General features: G+C 43.3%; 1 protein-coding gene and 2 pseudogenes across 1 annotated transcript; 2 read left to right on the top strand and 1 right to left on the bottom strand.

The window, feature by feature from the left end:
- Positions 1 to 620: 620 nt before the first annotated feature.
- On the top strand, positions 621 to 2,781 carry LOC121782764 (annotated as a pseudogene).
- A 4,576-nt stretch (positions 2,782 to 7,357) lies between these two features.
- On the top strand, positions 7,358 to 11,119 carry LOC121782765 (annotated as a pseudogene).
- A 599-nt stretch (positions 11,120 to 11,718) lies between these two features.
- LOC121782067 (probable phospholipid hydroperoxide glutathione peroxidase) lies at positions 11,719 to 19,838 on the bottom strand. The gene is made up of 6 exons (XM_042179768.1): positions 19,592 to 19,838; positions 19,258 to 19,334; positions 12,652 to 12,713; positions 12,424 to 12,542; positions 12,012 to 12,179; positions 11,719 to 11,906 (listed from the first exon to the last, which is right to left on the bottom strand). The coding sequence occupies exons 1-6, from the start codon at positions 19,640 to 19,642 to the stop codon at positions 11,874 to 11,876; spliced, it is 510 nt and encodes a 169-aa protein (XP_042035702.1). The 5' UTR covers positions 19,643 to 19,838; the 3' UTR covers positions 11,719 to 11,873.
- Between the last annotated feature and the right edge of the window lie 1,843 nt (positions 19,839 to 21,681).

A 21,681-nucleotide genomic window follows, 5' to 3' on the forward strand; every position in this document is an offset into this window, starting at 1 on the left:
GCTTTTTTTGAATGATTAGTTGGCTAAAAATTATGTCTTGGACCATTAAATGAACAAAGGTAGATCATAAGTACAGACTATATTTATATTATGAATAAGCCAATGTCAAATAGTAATAATCTAAAAATAGCCAAAACTTTTATGGGAGATTCCCTATTTCACTTGATTAGTGCATAACATATGTACCGATGTCATAAAACACTGTGAATCGATCTAACAAGATAGTGGTAATGTCTGAGACCAAAGATCTTAGGTTCGAGTTTACTGTGACGCGGCCTATTTGCATGTGAAAAAACACTGGATATCGAACAAAAATCAAATTTCACCATGGTGGGAGCCATAAATGGTTGATTGAATGCATATATTTAGACAAGGTCTTTAATGGGACTATAGGAAGAAAGAGATAGATGGAATGATCTTGGAATTTTATGCAGCCCACATGAGATATGATGATGCAGTTAGTTACCTTGTCTCCTTCCCTTCCAGCTCAGAATCTTTGAAGGTGGCTGAAAAACAAGCCCACATGAAATTATTGCTTCTAACCTTATCTCATATTCATATATGAAAAATAAATATCAATGTCTCAATCATGCATACTATAATCATCGCCACACCTATTAATTAATTTGGTTTCCATCCATCAGAGACACAAATTAATTTTGCATTCACAGAGAGGAAAAAATGAGAGAAATTCTTCACATTCAAGCAGGCCAATGTGGCAACCAAATTGGTGGCAAGTTTTGGGAAGTGGTGTGCGCAGAGCACGGCATCAACGAGCTCGGAAACTACGTTGGGACGTCGAAAAAACGAGCTTGAGAGGGTCAATGTGTACTACAATGAGGCTAGCGGAGGGAGGTACGTGCCTCGGGCGGTGTTGATGGACCTCGAACCTGGCACCATGGACAGCCTTAGGACCGGCCCTTACGGAAAGATTTTCCGTCCCGATAACTTCGTCTTCGGCCAGAATGGCGCCGGTAATAATTGGGCCAAGGGCCACTACACCGAGGGAGCCGAGCTCATCGACTCCGTTCTCGATGTTGTCCGTAAAGAAGCTGAGAACTGCGACTGCTTGCAAGGTATGTTACATATTGTACTACTTCACTATTACTCAAAACATGTTCACAATTTGCCAGTTGTGTTATATTTCATATTCTACTACTGTTGTGGATCATAATGGTTGCATTTCACTATCACTTACATTATATTGATAACCAAAGAATTTTCAAATTGTGTTGGTACATCTCATATTTTACTATACCCTTTGTCCCTTTTAAGTGATTTAAATTCTTTTTTAGACGTTTCATGCTAAGTGACTCATTTTCTTTTTGGACAAAAATCAATACTCTTATTTTATGACTTAATTTTGTTCTTTCTACACTTAACTAATAAAATTTCATTTTCTTAAGTCCCATGCCGAAAAATAACACCTCAGTTAATGAGGGACGAAAGTAGTATTACTGAAACCTGTTAAACGATTGCAGGATTTCAGATATGCCACTCGTTGGGAGGCGGCACAGGGTCCGGGATGGGGACTCTCCTCATCTCAAAGATCCGAGAAGAGTACCCGGACCGCATGATGCTGACATTCTCCGTGTTCCCCTCGCCCAAGGTCTCCGACACAGTGGTGGAGCCCTACAACGCCACCCTCTCCGTCCACCAGCTAGTCGAGAACGCCGACGAGTGCATGGTCCTCGACAACGAAGCCCTCTACGACATCTGCTTCCGCACCCTCAAACTCACAAACCCAAGCTGTAAGCCCCTTTATACACCAAGACCAAGTCAAAAGTCTCATTCAAACCTTTTTAACATTTTAAAATAACACTCTCATACCACTCAGTCGTCCGCAATTTAAAGTTTCATTTTTTTTCTAATTCTGGATATAATTACTGGACCTCACGTTCAAATGAATCATCACATGCATTTTGGTATACAGTTGGCGATCTGAACCACTTGATATCGACAACGATGAGTGGGGGTGACGTGCTGCCTCAGGTTCCCGGGGCAGCTGAACTCGGACCTTCGGAAGCTGGCGGTGAACCTGATCCCGTTCCCGCGGCTGCACTTCTTCATGGTGGGGTTCGCGCCGCTGACGTCGCGCGGGTCGCAGCAGTACCGGGCGCTGACGATCCCGGAGCTGACGCAGCAGATGTGGGACGCGAAGAACATGATGTGCGCGGCGGACCCGCGGCACGGGCGGTACCTGACGGGCGTCGGCCATGTTCCGGGGGAAGATGAGCACGAAGGAGGTGGACGAGCAGATGATAAACGTGCAGAACAAGAACTCGTCCTACTTCGTGGAGTGGATCCCGAACAACGTCAAGTCGAGCGTGTGCGACGTGCCCCCCACGGGGCTGGCGATGTCGTCGACGTTCGTGGGGAACTCCACGTCGATACAGGAGATGTTCCGGCGCGTGTCGGAGCAGTTCACGGTGATGTTCAGGAGGAAGGCCTTCCTGCATTGGTACACGGGGGAGGGGATGGACGAGATTGGAGTTCACCGAGGCCGAGAGCAACATGAATGATCTCGTGTCGGAGTATCAGCAGTATCAGGATGCCAATGCTGATAATGATGAAGAAGAGGAAGAGGAAGAGGATGCTTTTGGAAATTGATTCATTCATCATTCACACCTTTTGCTTTCATTTCTTTGCTTCATTACTGCTTTGATTCTGGTTTTCATTTTCGTGTGCCTGAATATGCTTGAATGGATGAATAATGGTGGTGATTTATGTTTTTTTGTGATTATATCTTCCTTATTTATTCATTACTGCTTGTTTTATGTACTCCCGGAGTCATAATTGATTTCTTTTCAACCCAATTGAAGCACTCATTTGATAACAACAATGCCAAACACAAACAATATACTGAAGCAAATAAAATAATCTAAAAGCCATCAAACAAGAGAAATGAGTGACAAAATGCAAAAATAGAAAATCCCTGCACAATTACGTTTCTCTTCTCTTCTCTTCGAGTATGGAACTGTTACGGACGTTCTCCGTAACGAGGCCGGATGGCTAACTTCTCGGAGAGATAAGGTGATCGAACCTTCGACGTGCTCGAAGGAAAGCTCACGAATTGCTGATTTTCGGACTTTCTCCGATGAACAACAATTTGGAAACGAAATATGATATTCTTGTTACTCAGGACAAGTTTGTGGAAAATAATATATATTCATTGAGTGATTAAAATGATAACAAGCTCTCCTATTTATAATACTAGAATACTACTACCCTAACTTAATGAACAAGAAACAAATATCTAAATAAATATGGGAAAGATATGGTGAATAAGGGAAAACTAAATAATTAGAAGATCCTAAGAGATATGATAGATATGATCGTATCAACTCCCCCACGGTTGAAATCCACCTTGTCCTCAAGGTGGGAACCATGAATCATTGACGAGAGCTGAAAGCAAAAGCTTGTCCACGCCTCCAAGAATGTTCGGATCTAGCTTGTCATTGCCCGGAGGGATCAACCTTGCATCGGTATCGAGCCAGGTTGATCGATGAATCATACTTGTAACATCACTGATAATCAAATCCCCATAGACACCAGCAATTATGCGCAAACCAGAGTAAGCATCATATCCTTTCTTGCTCCAACAATTTCCAACAACATTTTTGGATGGCACTTGAACAACATTGAGTGAGGCGACGACCTTCTTCACTTCATTAGTGGAATCGTCCTCCTCTTCATCCTTCAACAGTGTCTTTTCTTCCTTCTCTGTACTCATATCGAGGCTGCAAGACATGAAGATTTTCACAAAAGATGAAACTTGTTGGTCTTCGGGTCTGCCATCTCTACTTTCCCTAGATCTCTTATTCTCACTAGGCAAGCCACGATCCATGGCTTCTTTGGCTGTTGTCTCGAATATGGAATCCTTTGAATCACAAAGCTCCTCTTCACCCTTACCACGATCATCAACGCAGTCTGAATATGAATATGCAATCTGAACATCCAAACTCGATAAATAAGAATCGACTTCTTTGTGGCCCGTCAATTCATTTGCATACCCACTCACATAGCTACCCAAACTCATGTCAAGTGTTGGGGAATATGTGTGAGTAATGACCTCTCCATAACACCTGTCCTTATCAACCTCATTCCCGTAGCGATGTGGTTGCAGTTGCTGCGACAAACGTCGAAATTTGGCACACTCACGATCAAGGGGCTCCACCCATGGTGGTGGTTCATGTGGTGGGTATCCTTGCTGTTCCTGTGGGTCCCAGCAGGTGGGCTGAAGCACGGACGATGATTGTGGTTGCGGAGGCCAGCCGGTCGGGGGCGGTGGTTTGTAAGCCGACACTCGCTGCCGAATGCGGGTTTCACGCTGATCCCAACGCCAGGTTTGGCGCGCCGGTGGAGCGTCAGAGACTGGAGACCCCACATACTGTCTCGGGATTGGCAGGTCCCAGCAAGTCTGCTTTTTCGGAGGCAGAAACCTCTGCTGGTGTGATTCCTGCGAAAACCAACCAGATTTAGGGCTTTTGCGCACGCAATACGGCTGTCGGGGTGGCTGTTCCTGCTCCACGAACTGGTCCCCAGGGGTGGAGGCGTTGAGAGGCAGCTGGTGGGCATACTGTCGGGCGGTATACCCGCTGGAACTAGAGCGCGCGGGCGGCGGCTGACTGAGGGGCAGATAGCTGCGGCGGGTTCGCTGCGCGTACGGCGGGGATGGAGTCGGATGTGGCGGTGGCTCCCGCAGCGGAGGTGCACGAGGGTAGCCAATGCAGCGATTGGCTGCATCCTCCGGATGGCGGCTGAAAAAACCGTCGGGGATGTTGCGTGACCGCCCAGATTGGTGTGGGCTAGGGTATTGTTTCCGACGAAGATTTTCCACGCGCCGATCTACTGCATCCATACGGGATTCCATCATGTCCAATAGGCGATCAAATTTTGCAAACATTGAGTGTATCTGGTGAGGGGGCTGATATTGGTGGTAAGTAGCCATAACTAATAAGGGAAAAAATGAAGTTGGGGTGGAGGGTTCGGTGGTATTTTTTTTTTTTGGTTATTGAAATATGGGTTATGGATAAAGAAGGTGGAGGATTAGGCGTGGCTGTGATGGTGGTGTTGCGACTGTTTTTTTTTTTGATATGGAGGATGAGTACGGGATGAAAGCACCAGTTGTTACGGACGTTCTCCGTAACGAGGCCGGATGGCTAACTTCTCGGAGAGATAAGGTGATCAAACCTTCGACGTGCTCGAAGGAAAGCTCACGAATTGCTGATTTTCGGACGTTCTCCGATGAACAACAATTTGGAAACGAAATATGATATTCTTGTTACTCAGGACAAGTTTGTGGAAAATAATATATATTCATTGAGTAATTAAAATGATAACAAGCTCTCCTATTTATAATACTAGAATACTACTACCCTAACTTAATGAAGAAGAAAAAATATCTAAATAAATATGGGAAAGATATGGTGAATAAGGGAAAACTAAATAATTAGAAGATCCTAAGAGATATGATAGATATTATCGTATCAGGAACCTTCTTTAAGTGCAATTTGGGCCTCATTCTCCCTTCCTAAAGCAAAATTGATGTAATCTACAATATTAATTTATGTGCACTAGTTATGATAAGCAACTTTGAACAAAGAAAAAACAACGGCATATATTATTTTTTGTTTTTAGTGTTTGTTAAATTAGACTATCGGTCGGTAATCAATTCATATGGAGTTCTGTGAATTTAAGGGACAAAATGGTTACAATATTAGCCATTTACATTTACAACCTTAAATGGTTGAAATTTTAATAGCAGAATTCAAATTACTACTTAATGGCAACTGCATATATTCAGCAATTAATAAAAGTGTCGAATAATTCTTACTACTATTTCTTAGCACGATTTCGATGCATAGTAGTCAGGCCCAAATTCCTAACACGCAAAGAATAACAAAGCCCATAAAATATCAAGACTATAGCACAGACCTTGAGGCCCAGAATTGTGACGCATATATGGTCCAAATACATACTCCTGCCCCAAACAAATCATCCAAAACATCAAACTTTATAAAACCAAAATCTAAATTATGAAAATCAATCTAAACTGAAAAAACTAAAATTGCAAAAGAACTTGAAAAAACTAAAAGAAACCAAACCGTAAATTACAATATGTAAAAAATGTAAAAAAATATTTCTCTAGAACTTACATAAAATTACATGTAGGATCAACCAAGTTATTTAAATAATTAGAATCTTCATTAAATCTAAAAACCGTAACATCCTTATTTAGAGTATACTTTTTTTTTTTAGAGTATACTTCATCCTTATTTTTTTAGTAATATATATAAGCTCAAAATCGTCGACATGGAGAACCGCTATGACGAGAGAGTCACGTGACATGAAACTCATGATAATTACTAAAATAATCATTTCTCCACTTATAAAAAATTATTCCTCAACCAAATTATATACTTATAACATTATAAATAAATCCGGATGCTTATTTAATGCATAGTATTAAAAGCAAAGTTAGCTTATTGGGTTTTTTATACATCCGAATCAAATTTAAAAAAATTAAATTTACCAAAAGTTTGAATCAAATTGAATTGAATCCAAAACAGATAGTATAATAAAATTTTCAATTTTAATTTAGTTTAGATTAGTCATTAGATTATTTTGCCTACCCCTACTCATCACTCATCGGTACTATTTCTATTTTTCCGTGCTGTCTTACTATTTCTTAGATAAGTACAATTGCATAAAATATGCAAGACCTTGTACAAAATTTAATGCAACCTAACAATATCTGAGGATATAGTAGTACTAGTTCTTTTACTTTAATTAAGGAAATTTCGTTATGTTTATGGAATATAACATTTTCGGTAAATAATTTAAGGATTTTCTATTAAAACTAAATAATATTCTCATTTTTTTATAATCTTAATTTGTCCATTAAAATTAGAATCTTTAATTTTTCTTTCTTAGTATCTTATAATTATCCTGAGTAGAAGGAGCAGTAGAATATAAATAAGCGATAAGTATAAGAATTTATTTAGCACAACCATATGATGTCGTACGCAGACAGTCACATGAGAACAAAATTAAAATTGTTGATGGAATTAAATATTTTTCCTCCCAAATCCACCTACAAAAAGGGCCTGAACTATGGTCCATGGCCTGATTTCATAGCAGGAAAAACATTGATGCAAGGAATCTGGTCAAAGACTGATGAATATGAAAAAAGAAATAATTGAACATACTTTCTGAGAAGAAGAAGATGGTAGTAGTAATTGAGTAGTACAGTTGCAACTTGTGCTTGTATGATAATGACATCTTGGTACTTAGGTGCACCCAACTGTACTCCAATGGGTTTATGAGTCTGAAAACTTACACCCCCCTTCAAACCACATTCAATTACTCTCTTTCTTTTTTCTTTTTTTTTTTTGGAAAAATCTTTTCTTGAATTGTAGTCAAGGAGTCATAGTACCTTTAATTCAAAAGCTCTTAATTTTTCTATTCATGATCACTTTTGTCTTTACCCTCCCTCCTCTTTCTCAAAACTTCTTTGCCCCTCTCTCCTTCTCTCTCTTGGACATTCTAAATCTAGGGTTTCATTTATTGTCTCCTCTTCATTTATGTGCAGTGGGGAATTCTGAGCTGAGTGTTTGAGGAGCTGGTGGGTATGGAATCTCCTCTACATTTTCTAGAATGAGCTTCGACGTGTGTGTGTCTGTGTGTAAAAATTCAATCTTTTGAGTTCCCTTTTCTTTGTATTGCAGCAATTTTGTAGCTTGAGTGTAAAGTAGTGGGATTTGTGTTGGTTTGGTTGCTTAGTTTCCGTGATTCATGGAAAACCCATGTTAAAGGCTCGGCCTTTTTTAGGTTTGTGTTACAATTATGAGCTCTAGTGTATGTTCTTCATTTTCTGTTAGGATTTTGTGTGATCTCTTTGGCTGCGTTGGTTTCAGATTTGTTGAGTTAGTGTATTAGAAGCAGTGCTTTCACTGCGGAGTTCTTGAAATTTTGGATCATTTAGTTTAAATTAGGCCTATTAAATTCATGGATGGGAGAGATGGGATGGCATTACAAGGGTCAGCATCATACTACCTCCACAGAGGGGGAATTGGTGGATCTGGTGGTTCAGGGCCTGGCCACACTGTTCATGGCGGTGGAGGTGGAGGTGGCGGTGGTGGCTCCGCTTCTGCTCAGCCCGGCTTAATGCACTCTTCCCCTGCTTTCAAGAATCTTGCAAACTCCGGCATTCAGGGGCAGCCCAATGCAGGGGGTGGTGGTCCTGCTGTTGCTGCGAGTGGTTCATCATTCCGTGTTGAGAACCCATCACAGCATTTTTCTCCCGGCAGAGGCATTACGGTTGCATTACCGGGTGGGGAGCTGGTGCAGAAGAAGAAGAGGGGTAGGCCGAGGAAGTATGCCCCCGATGGAGCTAACATGGGCTTAGGATTATCCCCCATGTCTGCACCTAAGCCTTCTTCCACTTTGGTGGTCAGCCCTGGGGAAAAGGCTAGACGAGGCCGACCTCCCGGGACTGGATGGAAGCAGAAGCTTGCTCCCCTTGGTAATGTTTTGTTCATGTTGATTACTTCATTATTTTATTCTATGGACTGTAGTTCCTTTCTCATTACCTTTTTTCGACTGCAACCTGTACAGATATTAATGTTGTGATATAATTAGAAGAGTAAATAGAAGATATTGTGGATTCAAGTTTGTTGTTTGTTCTCCAACCTTATGTTTTTGTTTTTTGCATTCCAAAATACTGTATTGTATATGTCTGTTAAATTCAATTTAATGTAGATGTTCGGTCTGCTTCAAATGTTCTATTAAATATCCAAAGGTTGTATTCCATGATTTTTGTTTTGATGTTCCATGATTTTTGTTTTCTGTGATTTATAGAAAGTGGCCTTAATAGATGTACCAATCTCATGATTATGGTGCCTCATTTTGCACTATTTTTGCATTTCCAGAAATGCTATATATTATTGATGATGCATTTATTACCCCTTTCATTTCGACCCTGACCCTAAAATAACGCTGCTCCATATGTTACCTGGATATCAATATGAATTCTTGGTTGTACACTTGTACTCAATAATATATCCAGAAGTGTACTTATGTTCCCTTTCATCTTGTATGGTGTCTTGCCGATCTTAAGGTTTTTTCTTTCAACAGGTGAATGGATGAACAACTCAGCTGGATTAGCCTTTACACCTCATGTCTTGCATGTCGGTGTTGGTGAGGTATATTTCATCTCAAATTTCTCTAATATTTTCTGCTCTGGCCATCACAAAATACGCTTTGGACTCTGATTAAATACTGTGGTAAATGTTTCTCTTTTTAGATCTTATCCAGTTCGATACATAGTGATGTGACTGTGAAATCTCTTTGATACTCTTTCCATCTTAGAGTTGTACCCTTCCTTATTTAAAAAAGTGCGGTGTTTTGTTTCTGCGCCATGGTTAAACTGATACAAAAGTACATTTATGTTAATCATATTACATGTCATGATTGGATGCTCTTCCTAACAGGATGTTGCAGAAAAATTCTGGCATTTGCACAACAGAGGCCAAGAGCTCTATGCATTATGTCTGCTAACGGATCAGTTTCTGCAGTTACACTCCGCCAACCTACAACTTCTAATAGCACCGTTACCTATGAGGTTTGAAGCACCTGTGATCAGTTCATTAGTTACATTCAGTAATCCTGGCTCTGCATCTTAAATACCTTGACTTGTAGTGTTATTGTTGTTGATGATGAATTACAGATATTACACTAAATTCTTTTTCTTACTAATGCTCTTAAAGTATCATATTTGATAGAAATAGTTAAAAATTTACTGCATTGATATTTCTTTAATAGCCAACCTTATTCTAATGGCATTTGACCAAATTGAGTCCAATGGTAGCTGAGAGTTTTTCCTTCCGATCTGCCCGTGAAAGATATCGTAGTTTTGTATGATTGATTGTTTTATTGATGAACTACATTCTAACATGCTTTGCGAATTTGGATTTTTATGTAGACCCATTCTGCTAGTGTATGTGTTGGTCCAAGTTCTCGTTGTTTATTTTGTCAAATGTTGTATATGATTCATAAGAGCTAGTTTTGTATGAGCACGGATCAATAAACGTGTTCCATGGATCTTGCACTTAAACAATTTAGGCGTTGAACTCCAAATATCCTGCAGAAAATTGTGATAATCTAAGCTATTCTGACAATCGACTCACTGTATCTGGCCTGATAGATATTGACCTGAACACTTTCCGAAATATCTTTGTTTGTCTTTCCCCCAATCGTCTTCACGAGCTTTCCTCGAAATCACTGTTTTTCCAGCTCATACGAGATCTTTGCTTGACGTCTACAAGGAGCTAATTTAGCTTGTCATTTATTTCAGGGCCGTTTCGAGATACTTTGCTTATCGGGGTCATACTTGGTTGCTGAAAGCGGTGGTCCTCGCAATCGTACTGGTGGAATAAGCATTTCAGTTTGCAGTCCCGACGGACATATCATTGGGGGTGCGATAGGTGGTAGACTCGTAGCAGCAAACCCAGTACAGGTATAGTCCGTGCTTCCACTGGCAAATTCCCAACTTTTTTCTGTAATAACCGCCAACTTAAACTTATCACATGCAGGTAGTCGCATGCAGTTTCGTTTATGGTGGAACTAAGCCAAAAGGCAAGGTCGAGTTGGCTGCTGAAGATGACAAACATCTGGTAGAGAAATCTGCAGAGAAGTCCTTGACCCCAATAACTGCGGCTTCTACTCAAAGCTATACACCTAACACTGGAACAAGTGTTTGGCCGCCAGTTGCTCGGGCAGAAGTAAAAATTCCCAGACGGATATTGACCTGATGCGCGGCTGAGATGGATAACAATAAGCACACGTAAGTTTTTCTGTATATATGTGTTGTTGTAAATGAAGCGCGCGAGGGACAGGCCAGCCAGCTAGTTTCGTGCTAACTAGTATTATCTTTAGGGTTTAGTAGGAATATGGATGGAGAAATTGGAAGTAAAAAAAGAAAAAGGATGGATTGACATATTTATAGGTTGTGTTGTTTTATCTAGTAAAATTGGTGGGATTTGTTTCTTGTTGTGGCCATTGTTGTAGCTATAAACCTAATTGTAGACAGTGCATTTAACTTGATTTGTTCGACCTAGGAGTTCATTGCATATCCTGACACTTTACCATTTATTTTTTAAATTATACTCCCTCTTGTCCTATTAAATATCTCATATTTTTTCTAAATTGGATGGATCCCAATAAATGTCCCTTTTCATTTTTACACTAACTCATTTATTTACAAGTATTGCATCTTCTTAATTGGATGGATCCCAATAAATGTCCCTTTTCATTTTTACACTAACTCATTTATTTACAAGTATTACAAACTCTATGTGTAAAAACTCATGCTCTATTAACTTTTTCCATCTACTTTCCTTCATGAAATAAGACAATTTCTTAATATTCGTCTCAGTTAAATATGAGACATCTATTGGGGACCGGAGAGATTATTTGTTACGAAGGTATGAATTGAAAAAACATACTCCATATGGAGGATATTGTTTCTCTGTAGATGTAACTATTCAAAAAGTAATTAAATTTTAACAAAATATGATTTTTTTCTATTTTGACAAAAAAAATATATCCAAAATGTTTTTTCTGAAATGCCCAATATGCACAATTTTAATAAGATCATCCTCACATCAGACAGGCCAAAAAATCATCCTATGATAAAAAAAAGTAGAGCAAGTCGAATATCTTAAAATATTGAGCTTATTCATATAAAACGAGTTACATACAGAAATTTGGAAAGCTTACAGACAGAACATCACACGAAAATTCAAAGGGTAGAGGTGTTCTTAGTCACATAATTTATTACTAGCTCGTCGACAAACATATGCGCTACAACACTATGCTTTCTCCAGGAGCTTCTTGATATCCTTCTGCAAGAAGAACAAGAGCAAGAGACTTTTAGCTATCTATCATCATAGCAGAATAGGTTCAACTCACGACAATTTCTCTCTCAATCGAGGCGTCACTATATTTACCTCTATGCTTAGAGGACTTGTGGTGGGAGCATAGCGATTAACAACCTGACCATCCTTGTCAACTAGGAACTTGGCGAAGTTCCACTTGATACCGTCCCCAAACATGCTGCCTTTGGCTGACTTCAAGAACTTGTATATCGGGGCAGCATTGGAACCATTCACATCAACCTTCATCAATAAAAAAGGAATGATTTTGTTCCAATGAAAGAACTAGTCGTGTGGACAAAAACAAATACTAGTAGTACTTATTATCAATAATCACCAGCAAAATCATCAATTGATGCTGTTACAAAATCAGTTTTCATTACCATTTTCTATAGAAGAAAAAGCAAGTAATATTCATGTGGCAGGCTAGTCTGAGCAAATGGTTCACTTGACCATGTATGAAGAGTTTGTTAATAGTAGATTTTACCTTGTCAAATACAGGATACTCGGCCTTGAAACGAGTGCAGACGAATTCCTGAATTTCTTCATTAGTACCAGGCTCTTGTGAACCAAACTGGTTGCATGGAAATGCCAGTATCTCCAATCCTGACCAAGAAATGACTCGATATTTTGATAAACTTTCTGGCTTCAAGAACCATTAAAACAAAAAAACAAGTGCACTAAACGGGACAGAAATATGTAAACTGAATCACGCCTTGATCCTTGTATTTCTGATATAACTGTGTCAGCTCAGTGTAATTGGAATTGGTAAGACCACTGCAGCAGGCAAGCAAAATAAAATTAGCCACATTTTCCATCTAAAGAAGAATACAGAACAAAGGTACAGCCTTGACATACACTAAAAAAAACTGTGTATTTCTATAGTTCTACTTTTACACACCCAAAAAGACTTGCTACAGGCAGCAGCCTGGCACACGACAAGAAGTCTAAATGTATGATCTATTTCACCTTATGATACGAGCATCCCCATCAGTAACCACCGTGAAACCCCGGAGCAAGGAGAGCGAGAAGCCGAACAGCCGAGCACGAGCTCGGAGCAGATGGAACGAGAGGCTACGACCGAACAGCCGAGCACGAGCAAAGCCGAACAGCCGAACACGAGCAAAGCAGCAACGACGAGGTCATTGAGGCCGAGGAACCGAATTAGACCACCGCAAAGGCTAGGGGATTAGGATCGCGTGTCCGCGATCGATTAGTAGTAGGTTTCTTTATTTACGTCTTTCTTTATCTCTTTTAGGAATATTATTATTATTTTTGTGGCAATTGAGTCGGGCGAATTATAAGCCCCGTTCGGGTTTTCTTAGTGGGTTCTTTCCCGAACGTATTAGGATTAGGTCGAACCAACCCTAGGGTTTAGTTATAAATAGAGCCAATGTAATAGCAAAAAGAGGATGAATAATATTAACTTTGGCTCAATAGCTTATCAAACAAGAAACTTTTCCTAAGGCTGCCGACGAGAACGATCTCGCGCTCAGCCGCCCTTCGTGGGAAGAATCGCCGACCCAAGGTTCTTGGGCGCTCGACAATTCCGACGCGTGTTCTTGATTGCGTTGGAAATTCGACGTTGAGGATCGAGATCCTTAACAACTGGTGTCTTCCATTGCGTACTCCCCATGGACGGCTCGGATAACTCAGTTCCACCCGCGGGCCTCCTCACCGGAGGCAACGCACAAATAGTGATCGGCGACCCATCGCGGCGGGCGTCAACGGTCAATCGTCGCGCCGATAGCCAGCCGCGACAGCCGCAACAGGACGTGCCGGAGATGGGCGTTCTTCCCTCCAATGGTCTGGAGAAAATCATGGCCCGTTTTGACCAATTGGAGTTCAGCCTGAAGGCGACGGCCAAACGTGTAGACAATTTGGAAGCGCCGCGTGCCGCCGAGCCGGATGAGGCCTACGTGTTGGACGATTATGAATTTGAGGGGACTCGTTCCCCGCGTGATGAGTGGATGGCAGATGAGGGTGTCTCCCGGACTTTCATCCATGGCGGGCGAGGCCGTGGTGGGGATATCCGTCATCGCCGAGGCGCGCTACGCGCGGGATTTAGGCACGACGACCGTGGGGGGCAGTACGACTATAATCCTGCCGCCTACCGCGATCGGACTGATCCTAGGCAGCGCACGAGTTGGGACAGACCGCGAGATCGCTTCGGGGGGGATGTCGATCGGGGTTGGCAAGGGTATCGCCAGCCTACTACCTGGGATGCACCCATTAATCGCATGGCTCACCCAACTCCAAGGAACGATAGACCCAAGGACCTCACCATGAAGGCGCCACGTTTTGACGGGTCTGATGCGGCAAATTGGATTTCACGCGTGGAGTATTATTTCGACCACTTGCAGATGCCAGATTCTGAACGCCTTCACTACGTGGTTATGCTATTTCAACCGCCGGCAGCCGAGTGGGTTTTTAATTACCGTGATAACAATCCGGTGGTGACGTGGCCAGAATTCTTGGAGGACGTACGCCACCGGTTTGATCCGCAAAGTTTTCGCAACAGTATTGGACCGTTATCCAAATTAGTACAGACGGGATCCGTAGCGGAATATCATGATGCGTTTGAACGTTACCTCAACAGGGTCAAGGGCCTCTCCGAGGAAGCCCTGATTCCGATTTTTATTACTGGCCTGAAGGAACCTATTCAGGAAAAAGTCGAGTTGCATCAGCCAAGATCACTTGCCGAGGCTATGGCTTTGGCCTTGCGGCTGGCTGCGTCGCACGAAGCACGCCAGCAGCCACTGAACCGGGGTAAATGGCCCGGTCGAGACTCTCGGTTCACACCGGCCGCTCAAGCTGTGACCCCCAACCTACCAGGGGCGTCCCCCAAAGAGCCCGCCAGAACGAGCTTCCGACCTATCCGTGTGTCCAACGCGGAGAAAGCAGAGCGCTCTCGGAAAGGCCTATGTTATCATTGTCCGGAAAAGTGGATACCTGGCCACGTCTGCACCCAAAAGATGCTATCTTATGTGGGCGAGGAGGACGAGGAATCGGACGCCGAGGCCGAGGGAGATACAGTTATTGCGGCGGATTTGTCGCATCTTCAAACCTTGGCAGGGGGTCCTAAATCCCGCCCGTTTAATGTGGTGGGAACAATCGGGAAGACGACAGTAAGTATACTTATTGATACCGGCAGCACTCACGATTTCCTTCACCCTCGAGTCGCGAAGGAATTACAGTTGGCCCTAACACCTATTAGACCGTTCCGCGTATATGTGGGCAATGGCGCCTCGATAGTGTGCTCTCATATTGCTCGACGTACGAAGCTTTCGGTTCAGGGGTTTGACTTTCTCATTGACCTCCATATCTTGGAGATCCACGGCCCCGATATCGTTCTAGGAATGGACTGGCTGGAGTCACTGGGCAAGATTTCGGCTGATTTTGTGGGGAAGACCTTGGAGTTTAGTAGAAACGGGGTCCGGGTGACATTGCACGGGGTACAACCATCACCGCGCCTCCTATCCTTGCAGTCTTTGGCGACGCTCGCGACTCATTCCCCGAGCCACGAGTTCTATGAGATTATTGAAGTAGAGACGGAGGTGGCTACCGCAGCAGGGCAGGCCGATGAGGATTTTCCCCTCGACACCCCGCCGGACGTCCGGGGTGTTTTGGTGCGGTTCCGCCAGGTCTTCTCGATGCCGACGGGAATGCCGCCACGCCGTGAGTTCGATCACCGCATCCACCTGCTCCCAGATTCAAAACCAGTAAATGTACGGCCGTACCGCTATCCGTACTTTCAGAAGAATGAGATTGAGCGACAAGTGCGGGAAATGCTTGAACAAGGCATAATTCAGCGAAGCCATAGCCCTTTTTCGTCCCCGGTCCTCCTAATCCGGAAGAAGGATGGGACCTTCCGATTTTGCATTGATTATCGGGCGCTGAATTTAGCCACGATACCGGATCACTTCCCTATCCCCACAGCAGATGAATTATTTGATGAACTGGGGAAGGCTAAATTTTTCACTAAGCTCGACCTGCGTTCGGGCTACCATCAGATCCGCATGCATGACTCGGATGTTTTTAAGACCGCGTTCCGGACACATGACGGCCACTTCGAGTTTCTGGTCATGCCGTTTGGCCTTACCAATGCACCATCTACGTTTCAAGCGGCCATGAATGGTGTGTTTCAGTCCTTGCTCAGAAAGTGTGTTATCGTCTTCTTCGACGATATTCTCGTTTACAGCCCCACGCTCGAGGAGCACTGTTCGCATTTGACGGAGGTGTTGAGGTTGCTACAGAAACATCAATTTTATGTCAAGATGTCCAAATGCTCTTTCTGCGGCACGACAGTCGAATATTTGGGTCACTTGGTCTCGGACGGAGTGTTGAAAGCTGACCCGGCTAAAATCGTAGCGATGACCGCATGGCCGGCGCCTAAGACAGTTAAACAACTACGTGGATTCTTGGGCCTAACTGGTTATTATCGGCGATTTGTCGCGAACTACGCTATGATCGCGTCCCCGCTCACGGATCTCCTTAAAAAAGAAGCTTTCGTGTGGTCCCCGCCGGCGGAGGCAGCGTTCGAGGCCCTCAAGCAGGCCATGACCACGGCACCCGTAGTGAGCCTGCCAGACTTTGACAAACAGTTCTGCATCGAAACCGACGCCTCCGACCTTGGCATCGGGGCGGTACTCATCCAAGATAAACACCCGATTGCCTATTTTAGTAAGAAGTTGGGCCCTCGACGTCGTGTTGCTTCTACTTATCATAAAGAACTGTACGCCATAGTGGAGGCAGTACAAAAATGGCGTCAGTATCTCCTTGGACGGGACTTCATCATTCGAACCGACCAAAAGAGTTTGAAGGATCTCTTACAACAGGTTGTCCAGACTCCGGATCAACAACTATATTTGCGAAAGCTGATGGGGTATCGTTTTACCATCGAATATAAGAAGGGAGTCACGAATAAGGCCGCGGATGCTCTTTCTCGACGGGACGTTAGTGCAGTTAGTGCCGAGGGGGACATTCCAGGGGTGCCGGGATCGACGTTGGCCGAGGCCGACACCCTATTGCCAGCAGCCGACGCGAGTTTGTTCGCCACCATCGCGCACCCGATACCCCAGCTGCTGGATTCCCTGCGAGAGGAGACGGGACAGTTGCCTGACTTGCGCGCGCTCGTCGACCAGATTGCAGCTGGCACAGCCCCGCCACATTTGTGCTTCGGCGACGGCCTTGTTTATTTCAAGCGCCGAATATTGCTCAGCCCCGACTCTAAGTTCAAACGAGTCCTCTTGACGGAACACCACTGCACGCCGCTTGCAGGCCACCCGGGGCATGAGCGTACGTTTCGTCTACTGGCGGCGGGATTTTATTGGCCGAACATGCGTAAGGATGTGAAGAAGTTTGTCGAATCGTGCGCGGGTGTGCCAATCGACGAAGTACTCCACTCAAAAACCGGCGGGATTATTGCAGCCGCTGCCGATTCCGTCGCAGGTTTGGGAGGATGTGTCCATGGACTTCATTACGGGCCTTCCTCCCTCTCGTGGCTACACCGTGATTATGGTGGTGGTGGACCGTCTCTCCAAGTATGCACATTTTGCCCCATTGCCTACCAAGTTTGATGCCTTACGAGTAGCGCATTTATTCATCAACACGGTGGTCCGGCATCATGGGTTTCCGAAGACGTTAGTCTCAGATCGGGATTCGGTGTTCCTAAATGCTACTTGGGAAGAAATGCTCCGCCTAAGCGGCACCAAACTTCATTTTTCCACGGCATACCATCCGCAGTCCGATGGGCAGACGGAGGTCCGGAACAGGGGCTTGGAGCAATATCTGCGCGCATTCGCAGCTGATCGGCCCTCTAAGTGGTGTAATTTGTTGCCGTGGGCGGAGTTGTCCCTTAATTGCTTCCACCATGCCGCCCTTGGGACGTCGCCATTCCGGGCTCTTTATGGTCGCGATCCGCCTCTACTGGTCGCAGCCCCACCTTCGGCTGCTACACCCCCGAAAGTTGCAGAGTTGATACGTCAACGGGGGTCGTTGATTCGAGAGTTACGCGATAATCTGGCACGAGCCCAGCAGAGGATGCGGGATTCCGCAAATAAACACAGACGTCACGTGGAGTTCGAGGAAGGAGACATGGTGTGGCTAAAATTACAACCTTATCGCCAATTTTCGGTGGCCAAGCCACTATCGGCCAAGCTTGCCCGGCGATATTACGGGCCGTTTGAGGTGGTTGCAGCGAGTGGGCCCTGTTGCTTACCGACTACGTCTGCCGGAGGGGAGCCGAGTCCATGATGTCTTCCATGTCAGCCTGCTGCGAGAATTTGTGGCGGGGGAGGGGTCGATGACGCACGTTCCCTTGCCTTCGGATTTTGTTGGGGGGGCGTCCGGTCGTTTATCCGGTGGCCTTGATCGACCGCCAGATTATGTGGCACGAGGGAAAGGCGCGGGAACATGTACTTGTGCGATGGTCGGATGGTACAGACTCTCCATCGTGGGAACCTTTGGACGACATTCGCAGGCATTTTCCAAACCTCAGCCTTGAGGACAAGGATGTTGTTAAGGAGGGGGGAGTTGATACGAGCATCCCCATCAGTAACCACCGTGAAACCCCGGAGCAAGGAGAGCGAGAAGCCGAACAGCCGAGCACGAGCTCGGAGCAGATGGAACGAGAGGCTACGACCGAACAGCCGAGCACGAGCAAAGCCGAACAGCCGAACACGAGCAAAGCAGCAACGACGAGGTCATTGAGGCCGAGGAACCGAATTAGACCACCGCAAAGGCTAGGGGATTAGGATCGCGTGTCCGCGATCGATTAGTAGTAGGTTTCTTTATTTACGTCTTTTTTTATCTCTTTTAGGAATATTATTATTATTTTTGTGGCAATTGAGTCGGGCGAATTATAAGCCCCGTTCGGGTTTTCTTAGTGGGTTCTTTCCCGAACGTATTAGGATTAGGTCGAACCAACCCTAGGGTTTAGTTATAAATAGAGCCAATGTAATAGCAAAAAGAGGATGAATAATATTAACTTTGGCTCAATAGCTTATCAAACAAGAAACTTTTCCTAAGGCTGCCGACGAGAACGATCTCGCGCTCAGCCGCCCTTCGTGGGAAGAATCGCCGACCCAAGGTTCTTGGGCGCTCGACAATTCCGACGCGTGTTTCTTGATTGTGTTGATACTTCGACGTTGAGGATCGAGATCCTTAACACCTTATCCCAGAATCATTTTAAAATACAGACAACATAAAACTTTCAAACTGGAGCCACCATATTCAATGTCAAACTATCACCTCAAATCAACAAAAGCAGTTCCCACTTCATAATCAGACATGAATTTTAGAATATTAAACAAATTTATACCATTGTGATGCAACATTGACAATCAGAAGCACTTTGCCCTTGTATGCATTCAGATTGATATCATCACCCTTAGCATCCTGAAACCAGCAATTTTTTGGTAAAGATTGCATTTGAATGTTTAGAATAACAAATTAAGAGAGGACTTTGAGAATAAAACCCAAACATGAATTCCACCGAATTCCCCAAACCAATCCATAACAGTTTTACTAAAAAATTCAGATGCCACAGATAAAAATCAGATGCTTACAACAAAAAATCCTGAGTAATTATAAATCGAGCAAAGGGAGCAACACCAACAAACTATGAGAAGAAGTTGAGATAAGTGAAAAAGAACCTTAACAGTGAAATCATGGATCGACTGAGGTTGGTTTGATTGAGTTGCCATTGGCGCTGCTGTTAAAACCGATTAAAAATTAGGCGAACGAAGCCTGAGGATTAAGCGGTGTCGAGAAAAGGGTTGGAATATGGCTATATATAGATATTTTTGGATGGAAGGAAAAGGACAAAATGATTTTTGAGTGAAAGTGATAGAGAAGTCGCAATTTCCTACGATTTCTTCTTCTCAAAGAAATTTGATAATCACCTTCTTTGACATTTCTAGTCATAAGGGTAGAATCTTGATGAGGTATTGGTAATGATTCTTACGAACTGAGCATACAAAGGCATTTTTGTTGTACCGTGAACAATGTTAGATTCAACGATCTAGCAATTAGATACTCCCTCCGTCACGGCTAAAACGACATATTCCTTGGCCGGCGTGAGATTTTAGGAGTTATGAGTTAATGTGTTTAATTTGAGAGAGAAAATGTGAGTGTAAGTATTAAAATAGAGAGGGAATGAAAGATGAATAATTGAATACGAGTGAGAAAAAGTGGTTGAGTATATTAATTGAAGAGAGAAAGTTTTCAAAAAAGAAAATGTGTCATCTTAATTGGGATAAACTAAAAAGGAAAACGTGTCATCTTAAGTGGGACAGAGGGAGTACATGAAGTCCACCTTCAATGCGAGAAACATGTTTGTCGTCAGTGGTGTGTTGCACACATAATTAACTTGGTTGTGGTCTTGTGGAGGACGGATTGAAACAGATAGAAACGTCAGTGATATAAGTTAGAGAAGCCGCAAAATGGATAAAGGGTTAATCTAATCAGTTAGGTCTAACTCAAGGATATAGTCAATGTAGGTAAGATTGATACAAAAAAAATCTTTTGTATGGATGTGACAACTAGGTGCAACTCGACCTATGCTAGAGGCGGCATTGCCATATAAGTCGGCTATTAGAGCATCCACAGTGGTGCACTTGCAGAAGAGCACCGCCGTGCCGATGGCAAAAGCACGAGCAATCGACGTGGCATGCTTTGGTTGGCCGTTGGTTTATCATTTTTTTAAAACAATTCGAAAAAAACTGAAAAATTCAGATTTAACTTCAGAATAAAATATATCCATTTTTCCACACTTTTAATTTATTTTTTCATTATTTTTATCCAAAAATTCACACTTTCATCTATAAATACCCCTCATTTCAACACAAAAAATCACACTACACCAAACAACTCTCTTAATCTCAATTTTTAGGATTTTAATCATGTAATTTTTATTTTTAGGATTTTAATTATGTAATTTTAAATTTTTTTAGTAATTTGTAATAGTATTTCGGGTATTTTGAATACATTTCAATATGTGTAATTTTTTAGTAATTGAAGTATTTAAATTGAATAATAGAATGGTAGGACCCTTGAGCATGCTCTTTCAGAAGAGCATGGATGTGGGTGTTGTGTGGGTCCGGGCCCACATCTGTGCTCTTGGCAAGAGCATGGATGTGGACGCTCTTAAGCTGTTCGATAGCGTCACTCCCTAGTCTGGCCTGAGACAATGATACACCATGATCTCACAATTAGCATACCTGGAAAACTAGATTGGAATTGAAGTGAGAAGGATGTGTGGTTTCCTACAGAAGTTTTATGATCTGATTCATCTCGTCTCTAGCGCCACGCATGTTACATTACATTCATTTTTTATGAATATTTGTGGCATTTTTATTATCACTAAAAGCCCGGAGGATGATCATTGATAAGACTCGTTTCATGCATGTATTATGTGATAAAACTATACCATTTTCTATAATCTAACGTGCAAATGTGAGCCAGGTGTGTATACAGTCCACCACAATCAGAAACTGAACGGATCAACTAGGCGGACAGACAGACCAAGGAGAAGGAGTCAATTCGCCGCGCCAACGGATCAATTCAGAATATATGTAAGCAGCTGGAGCACCCGCATAGGAAATAGAATATATGGAAGCAGCTGGAGCACCCGCATAGGAAATAGAGTGTAACATAAAAAAAGATCCCAAAAGGCTAAGGGGCAGGAAAGACTTTTCAAAAGGACAGTTGCCTTAGGGATCAAGACCCCACGCCTTCCTATAAA

The sequence above is a fragment of the Salvia splendens genome, chromosome 20, assembly GCF_004379255.2.
Source record: "Salvia splendens isolate huo1 chromosome 20, SspV2, whole genome shotgun sequence".
NCBI classification, from domain to species: domain Eukaryota; kingdom Viridiplantae; phylum Streptophyta; class Magnoliopsida; order Lamiales; family Lamiaceae; genus Salvia; species Salvia splendens.